General features: G+C 41.3%; 1 protein-coding gene across 1 annotated transcript; it reads right to left on the bottom strand.

Annotated features, from left to right (window-relative positions):
- Positions 1-2,159: 2,159 nt before the first annotated feature.
- Positions 2,160-8,494, bottom strand: LOC104125498 (transmembrane protein 14C). The gene is made up of 5 exons (XM_009637957.2): positions 8,460-8,494; positions 8,150-8,233; positions 5,780-5,881; positions 2,947-3,034; positions 2,160-2,749 (listed from the first exon to the last, which is right to left on the bottom strand). The coding sequence occupies exons 2-5, from the start codon at positions 8,223-8,225 to the stop codon at positions 2,692-2,694; spliced, it is 324 nt and encodes a 107-aa protein (XP_009636252.1). The 5' UTR covers positions 8,226-8,233; positions 8,460-8,494; the 3' UTR covers positions 2,160-2,691.
- Between the last annotated feature and the right edge of the window lie 6 nt (positions 8,495-8,500).

Here is an 8,500-nt window from a genome sequence, read left to right as displayed (position 1 = left end):
TTCCGACCGAGCCGAAGACGAAAGATGATTCTGCCGATGCCTGTGGAAAGAAAAAAAGAAAGAAAGAAAAAAAAAAAAAAAAAAAAGAAAAAAAAGGGCAGGGGGGGGGGAACAGGAAAAAAAGAAAACAGGAAAACCGGGAGAACAGGAAAAAGGAAAAAGACAAAAAAGAGAAGAGAGAGGAGAGAGGGAAAAGGGAAAAAGAGAGAAAAGAAAAAAAGAAAAAAAGAAAAAAAAAGTGGGGGGGAGGGAGAGACAGTGTTCTTCACTGAGGGCTGGCCAAGCACTGGAACAAGCTCCCAGGGCAGCAGTCATGGCCCCAAGACTGTCGGTCTTTAATAAGCGTTTGTACAATGCTCTTAGATAGATGGTTTCACTTTTAGATTACCCTGTGTGGAGTCAGGAGTGGGACCTGATGATCCTCGTGGGTCCCTTCTGACTCAGGATATCCTATGATTTTAAGTAGCACTAAAACTCAGTTTAACTTAGTTGTTATACTTGCAGGAAAGGATCTCAAAATACTGTGCAAATGCTAACATTTAATGAAATGATAGAAGGGAAATAGACATTTCTCCTACTGTAATTTTTCTCTTTAGATTCTGCTTTTTTTAAAAGAGCATCGAATTAAAACCAGGACAGACTGTATTAGCTACCAGCAATAAAACTGTATCAGACCCACCAATTCTTGCTTCTGGGTCGGGGAACGTGTTACGCCATGCACTGTGTAAAGAAGACAGAGGGGGAAGGGATACAGAAAACATTATCTCCATTTCACAGCTTCAGAAGACAGGCACAAGATGACAAAAAGGAACACCCAAAGCCGCTTGTGCACGGGACTGAGCTGGGTGTACGGCTCGAAAATATAAGCATTTTGATCTGCTCCAGCGTGGCATTTCAAGGAAGCAGGAGAGGAGCTGTGTGCAGATGTCTCCATGCCATTGGTGACGCAACATTGTGCCATTTTTAAGTGTAGGGATTCTGGACAAACAAAGACTTCCCTCCTTCTGTCATAATTGCCTGGAGGTTCTCCTGACCTTTTTTTCCCCCTCCCATTTTTCCAGGTGACGAAATTGTGCAGTCAGAAAGCATGACTATAATGCCAAGAAGCCAGCAATTTTAACACCACAAAAGGATAACTGCGTAATACTTCAGGCCATATTAGTTTCGGCACGGACTGACCCCCAGCCGGAGATGACAGAGCGCCAACAGCTCCCCGCACAATGACTGACAGAACTGGGACACAGCAAATGGCACTTTCGAAGCCTGCAGCAGAACAAGAGCTAGGGGACACGCTTCGCATTAAAAGCAGTCATGTACTACATTCTTAGAACAAGGATAAAGTAGGACAGCCCATGACTACCTCCCTTCTAAACCATTTCACTTGAAACGTTTTTCCATCCTCCTCTCATTCTTCTCCTTTGCGAGCCTGTGAAAGACAGGTGCCTGTAACGCTAGCGTAACGGTGCTTAGATTCTTACGCTGTACTACACATTTGTGCTGAACGAAAGAGATTTTGCTACCTGCGACGGTCACACTAATTGAAGGAACAGCTTTAGAGTGTGACATCTACCAATGGGTGATCCTCCCCTCCACTCAACGCTGCCAGTGAGCCTCAGCATGTTAGTGCTGTGCCCGCGCTAATAGAGCCGGGAGACTGAGTGCAGGAGAAGCACTCAAGACTGGCATCATCTGACGACACTGACGCCTCTTCCACACTTCAGTCCTCAGCAGGACCAGGAACTGTCCCCGCTCCAAGGTTTCCTAGTAAAGGCAGATTTGAAGAGGCACAGCCACTTCCCTAAAGTGATAAAATAAAATGGCAATATGTTCTATTGTCAAATAAGCCTGCAAGATCAGAATTACACCGTGTTAATGTTAAGCTACTTTACTCTGGTTGTAGAGTCCTTTGGACAGATCACATTCAACTGCTCATTTAGCCTAGCACAGATCTCGCTTAATTAATCCACAGAGTAAGTTCCTTTCTAACAACTGTTTTAATGAAGGCCTCGAATTCAATCTTCTGCCCCTCCATTTAAAAAGTGATTTTTAAATAACAGCACTTGGATAACAGCCCGCTGCAAAGACTTCCACGGAGAAGGAAAAAACGTAAAAAGAAAAATACCCCCAATACAGACAGAAAGGATACAAAAACACATCAAAAAGGTTTGTAACAGATTTTACTTGTAGAAAAGCGACATTTTAGCATTATTTCACAATAAAAAGGTAAGATTTGTTTGGTGTTATACAGACATGGTGTATCAACTCAGAACACAACAGGTAAACACAGTACAAAAGGCACGTACAAAAGGCATGAGATACACTGTTGTATTTAGCCAATTACACCTGGTGCCTCTTTGTGGCTACTTTCTTAATTACAGGTCCTCTCTGTTTCATACACGTCATCAGTATGTTTTGGAATATAAAAACTGGAAGTGTTAAAATACACTGAAACACATCTGGAAAAATCAAACCCAGGACTATTTTCTCACTGCACAGTAATAGCTCTACCAGATCATTGAAACAATTGGCACCTTGTATATAAACTGTCTGTCCCATCATTCTACTCCCCTTCATAGAAAAAAAGGAAAAAAAATTGTCTTGATATTGAAAATTGTTCCATCTTCTTGCTTCTGCATTCATGCAACCTCATTATCAGATTTCCTTATCCAGATATTAAACTGTAAGATGAAGTTATTTATCATGGGGCTTTTCCAGCATCTTCAGTGCTGATCTTCCAACCATTAGCAAACTGTATATGGGGAAAAACACAGAATTAAATAACAATGAGGATAATTTGTCAACTCATTTTCAAATACTTCCCATGTAACTGGTGCATAGAAAAAAAAAAATACACAAAATACAATTCACTCCATCTCCATTTAATTAAGCAAATAAGAAATCACATGTAAGAGGTTAAAAAAAAAAAAAAAGTATATTGTGTTGTACCTGACACCAGCAATTAGCCCTGCAGGCATGAATTTTCCAGAGTTGTAAAATCGTGTTCCCATGACGGCAGTCAGTGTTCCAGATGTAACTTAAATGAGAGATTATACAGTCCAGTCAGCAGAGTTGCATGTGTGAAAGAGAGATGCTACAATTCAAAACTAACAGAACAGAGAGAAGTAGTAGCATCAAGTAAAAAGTCAAAAGTGAAACAGGGTTATTTCACATGATGGACTAAAAGAGTCACCAAATTGTGTAAACTTTGGAATGCCTCAGTATGTGATGAGTAAGTGTTCTAAATCAAATTCTAGCAGACAATGCACACCATAGGCTTCTGCAAACCTCAAATGTCTTTGTCAAAATGTTGTTCTCTGGAGACTGGAAATAATCTATGCTACACTGCCCTGTGCACAGTCAAATCACTAAACCTGTGCACATAATTCCCCCAGTTCTCGTAAACGGGAGAGAGCATTTTCATGTCTAACTTGTAGAAATATTCTGAGAATTAACTAATTTATATTTGCAAAAGACTTTGAAAGGAAAGCGTGCTATGTAAGCGCTAAGCATTACCAATCCATTTCAGCCCCGCACCACCTTCCACTAAGATCACAGAGTTAAAGATATCCATCCTGACCACTTGACATAGAGACAGGAGCCAGGTAGTTTCACTGAGCCAGTAAAATAGAAAGGGCAATCCCTGGAACGCTGTATCTCAAAGGAAGACGGAATACCAAGAGAACAATACAAAAAACATACCGATTAAATCCTTAGCCTTTGCATGCATCTCCTACCCAGTGGTAACAGCTACACATTAACATGTTCTAACCACTCTTATTTTCTACCATTGCTTCTTTGTAATGGCTGGTCCTGCAGGACCCAGCTCTTCAATCCTATCCATGGCATCCTTCCTCCCTAACACCACCCTAAGTATTGTCCTTGACATCTAACAGTCTCATTAAGTAGATACATAAAGACTGGGACCACAGTCTAATACACAAGAAAGAACTACAATACTTCAGTATTCAAATACCTCAAGCTCTAATCACTAGCCAATCTTCAAAATATGCACACCTCACTAAATGTAATTTCACCTACGATAGCAGTAGAACACACCTCCAAAAAACTTTAAAGCATAAAAAGGAGAAAAACACTCCATATGCTACTGAATTATAGAAACGTATCTGTCTCTTGCATTTGGGAAAATTTGTCTGACTCATGTTAAGCTTGTTGTATTTGCAGTTTATTCCAGTTATTTAGGCTTGACCACACACAGCTTCTGACCTATCCGGTAGTGGTGAAAGTGGACTGCACTGTAGACAATTCTGCAGTGGAGAGAAATGCTGGGCCTTCCCCTTCTGACTTTCACATATCAAGGAGCTCGATGCTATGTCACTGCTTCAGCGAACAAATGCCATAGTCAGCAGCAGCTCTTTAAGCACTGACTAAGCAGCAACTCTCTACGGTTAGCTTCTCCAAGTCAGGAAGAAGGGAAGCTCCAGTTCTGAGAAGAAGGAAGAAGAAACTGCATTACTGAAGCTTGCTTTGCTGTTAAATCTCCCCAGGCATATACCACCTTTGTAATTCCGTGTATGTGTCATATATAAAAATAAGCCAATCACAGTCTCTGCCATTTTCAGCGATAATAAAATAACCAGCTAGGGGTATGGCCAGTGTGCAGGGGACTCACGCTTCCTGAAATGCTCCAGCCTCCTGCAGGATACTCAAAGTAGGATCCAGCCAAAGAGAGGACACACTGAGGTCAGACATCCATTTACTGGCACTTCCCTGGCACTACAATCCTTCGAACACACCAGTACAAGACAAGTGCATGGTGGCAGTCACCAATTCAGCCAAGCCTGGGGACTGAAACACAGCTAGTGCCAGAGGACTGTCACACACCAATGTCTTCTACAGATCAGGAGAGGAGAGAATACTACTAACACAGACACTGGCCGAAGGATACACAAAACACATGCTCACGCACACCTGAGATACAGCAGCCTAACAGGTGTCAGGCATCAGCTGAGCTGCAGAAATTACCTACATACGTTTCCTCAGCCCACTTCAATTGCAAGGTACCCTAACTTACTAGTGAATGCAAAAAGTTCGGGTCATGTTATTTTGCAACTGGTGGGAGCTTTAGGCACACATGGGTTGAAGTGACAGGCGCTAACCATTCTAACTTGATCACAACCTGAGCTCTATATGGTAAATGGCAGAAAGACAAAAATTGCATTTTGGAGACTCACAACATACTACATACAAGTTTTTAAACACAAAATGCTTATTTGAGGGTTTTTTTTTCCTGAAGGATGTGAAATAATGGCATTTGGTTTGATTATTTTTTTTTAAACCACATAAGTTTCACTTTATCCTAGCATACATTTTCCCTCACAACCTGTAGGTTTTTTGATGTTCAGAGACCAATCTCTAATGATATTTAACAGATATTTTCCTCTCCTGTTGTAGAAAAGGAACAAAAACATAAGTCTGAACTATCACTCAAAGCACTTTATACTTCTTGCAAAAGGGATGCAGGAATATAGTGAGAAGTCACTGAGCAAGACACACCAAGACAAGCAGTTTTTAATATGCATTTTCAATACATTCTTTAAAAGAATAATTAAGTAATGCTAACAGTTCACATTCCAGGGAAAGCAGTGGAGTTTGGCCACTAATTGAGACTTTTCACTGAAATACAAGTTTAAAGACTGGATTGAAACTAGACTTAGAACACCATCAGTTTAACTCTTCTGCAAAGACTTAGGTACTCATTTTAAGTTTCCAGGTATTTTAGGGTAAATATCCATTCTAATTAAAATTTTAAACTACTTACTCAGAGAAATCCAAACGTTATTTGGATTCTGTGAGAGTTGATATGCACCCAGTCCAGCCAAACTCCCAAAGAAAAGGCCAGCAGCTAGCGATGGGACACTACCTGAGTAAGTAAGAGATAATGCATTCATTACAAGCTCAGAAATAAGCTTGCTCATCAGCTTATCCGTTTTGTAAACACCAACAATAACAAAAAAGATGGGCATTCATTGTTATAAATCAGATTAGAGATATTTTTTCTTTTAAGATATTAAGACTACGCTGATCTCCACCAAGAAACACATTCAAATACTCTTGCATAAGATACAAATAGCATTAGTATTTAATTCTTTAACAGCAAAGTTATTAATATATTTATGATGGAAAGAATAGTGAGAAAAGCAGAATTGTGTTTTACTTTATGCAAACTGAAGCATATTCTTTCAATACAGTAACATCAGAATTTCTCGAGAGGCAGTAAAGTAGATGGATTAAACAGTTAAGGGTTTAAGATCAGAAAAAGGATGCTTGAACTGAACCAGGCAGGACGGCATTCAGACAAATAAAAAGTTGCTAAAGAAGAGAGCGGAGTCGAGTAAGAGAGGTCATATCTCTTAAGTACACCTGAGATCTGATCCAAAGGTAACTGAAGAGTTTGGAAGAAGTTTCCTTGGACTTGCCTAGACTTTGGATCAAGTCCTCAGTATAAATGATAATCCTGAGCTACTAGAAGATAAAAGATGCCACATCCAAATTGCTGATTTACAGATTCCACCAAGTCATGAAGTGGCATGACCACTGTGAGTGGTGAATGCCCTCAATAAGGCTAATGGAGAATTCAGGACTTGCTTAATGCTACTGAGGGTGGTTCTTTACATATTCCATTTTTCAGGTCACCTTTAAAGGACTTGAGATTGCAAAGCTAAGCTGATAAAGATCTCCTCTCAATGTTACAGGAGGATCACATATTGCTACCAGAAAGTAATCATTCTTCAGTCATCGACAAGGCAGCTGCAACATTGCTTCAGATCCTGCTTTTGGTATAAAAAGCAAGAGATAAAGATGATAGAAAGCACCAGATATTCTTGTACATGTGCAAGGACAAGATGCACACTCTAGTAAGTGGCTGCTCTGAACAGAATACAGTTTAGCAACCAACATATGGTAGCTACAATTCTTTCCACAAGCCTGGGAGCTCACAAATGGCCAGCACATCCTCGAATTTTACCTCAAGGCATTGTTTAAACAGCTAGGACGCATACACTGACTAGGACAACCACACCACCTCTGGCTCAGGAAGCTCCTGAGTCTCAAAACACTGGGACCCAGAGAACTTACTAAATGAAGAGAGGAAATCAATCAATTGCTCTTTGCTTGCCCTGTTCTCTTATGCTTCCCAAGGCATGCACTGCTGACCACTGTCTGTGTGGGTAAATAGACCTGGTTGTAAAAGAACAGATCACCATCTTAGCTTTATGGGTCAAAGTTCAATTTTCTTTTGGTTTCTCCAAGTTATTAGTAGGGATATGACAGCTTTTTCCCTACAAGTCACCACACAAGTTCCTGTTCCCCTTTCAAAAATCTCGTGTCCTGGATTCCCTTGCCTCAGCATGACTATGTCCTCTCATCTGCAAACGCTGGATAAGAATGATACCTACCACTTCATAATGGCCTCAAATAAATGCAGATGCAATTAGTTACTTAAGTTCTCATTATTGTCCCTCCTGCCCTAAACTCCACTCACAGCCCAGAGGATAAAGCAAGCCAGTAGAAAGCAGACTGAAGTAGGCATTAGCATCTATGTAGTCAAATACACTGGTAAGAGTCTTAGTGACTTCAGCGATGCACCTTCATGTCACAAACACTAAGATGGCTTAGGGATTTTTTGAAGCTGAAAGAGAGACAGCAGGGATGAATCCACAGTTCTGTCCAGAGGCGAGGAAACTCAGAAAAAGGTCAGGAAATAAAAGCAGTAGGTCAGAGGGTAAGCTTATGATGCAGAGCCCAGAAAAGGAACAAGATTAAGGACTAATTTGCATTGTTCAGCGATACTTGGAGAAAGAATCCTTCTGAAAACTCTCTACAGTTTTACAGTATACTGTTACCATCAAACATGAAAATGAGAATAAATGTTTACAGAAAAAAAAACCCGGTGATTTATGTCATTTGAAGATACAGAACACTTATATTTAAAATAGCAGGGGACAAGCCTTTCTGAAGCAAACTTATGTCAGTTCCCTGAAAAAGCACAACGCAGAGGCAGGATACCAGCATCCACCAGAAAGCAGATTGTGGGCTTATCAGCCCAAACCACCAGCTCAACCCAAAAGGCACCACACCCCAACAGCAGCAAGTTATCAGCACATTTCACAAACTGCTAAACTTTACGTACCTGCTTTTGCATAGCCAATGAGCCCTCCCGATGCCACCAGGGCAGCGTAGCCAAAGCCGAGCCAGTCCACTGCCATGCTGAAAACTGGAAGAGAAATTGGGGTGAGGGCCGGTATCTCTTAATTTTTTAGGAAATAAAAAAAATAGCATTTTGCTGCGGGGGCCTTTTCCACGAGCAAGGCCTGCGTAAAGCCTAAGCCGTAAACCAAGTCCAAGAGATGAAACCCGATTTGTTGGGAATGCAGCCCCGGGGCTAGCAGGGCGGACTTTGGGATCAGCCCTTCCGCGGAGGGTACGCGGGCGGCGCTCACCTGCCGGGCGGCCCCGATCCACAGCACCCCGGGGCGGAGCA

Source organism: Egretta garzetta, unplaced genomic scaffold (genome assembly GCF_000687185.1).
Source record: "Egretta garzetta isolate BGI_Z169 unplaced genomic scaffold, ASM68718v1 scaffold14, whole genome shotgun sequence".
NCBI lineage: Eukaryota > Metazoa > Chordata > Aves > Pelecaniformes > Ardeidae > Egretta > Egretta garzetta.
This window is presented reverse-complemented; position numbering and strand designations above follow the sequence as displayed.

Excerpts from the sequence above, each read along its gene's own strand:
- LOC104125498 (XM_009637957.2), bottom strand. The coding sequence starts at position 8,225 with ATGGCAGTGGACTGGCTCGGCTTTGGCTACGCTGCCCTGGTGGCATCG. Across the intron at positions 5,882-8,149 it reads CATTGGCTATGCAAAAGCAG|GTAGTGTCCCATCGCTAGCT; the intron begins GTACGTAAAGTT and ends TTACTTACTCAG. Across the intron at positions 2,750-2,946 it reads GGGCTAATTGCTGGTGTCAG|TTTGCTAATGGTTGGAAGAT; the intron begins GTACAACACAAT and ends CCCCATATACAG.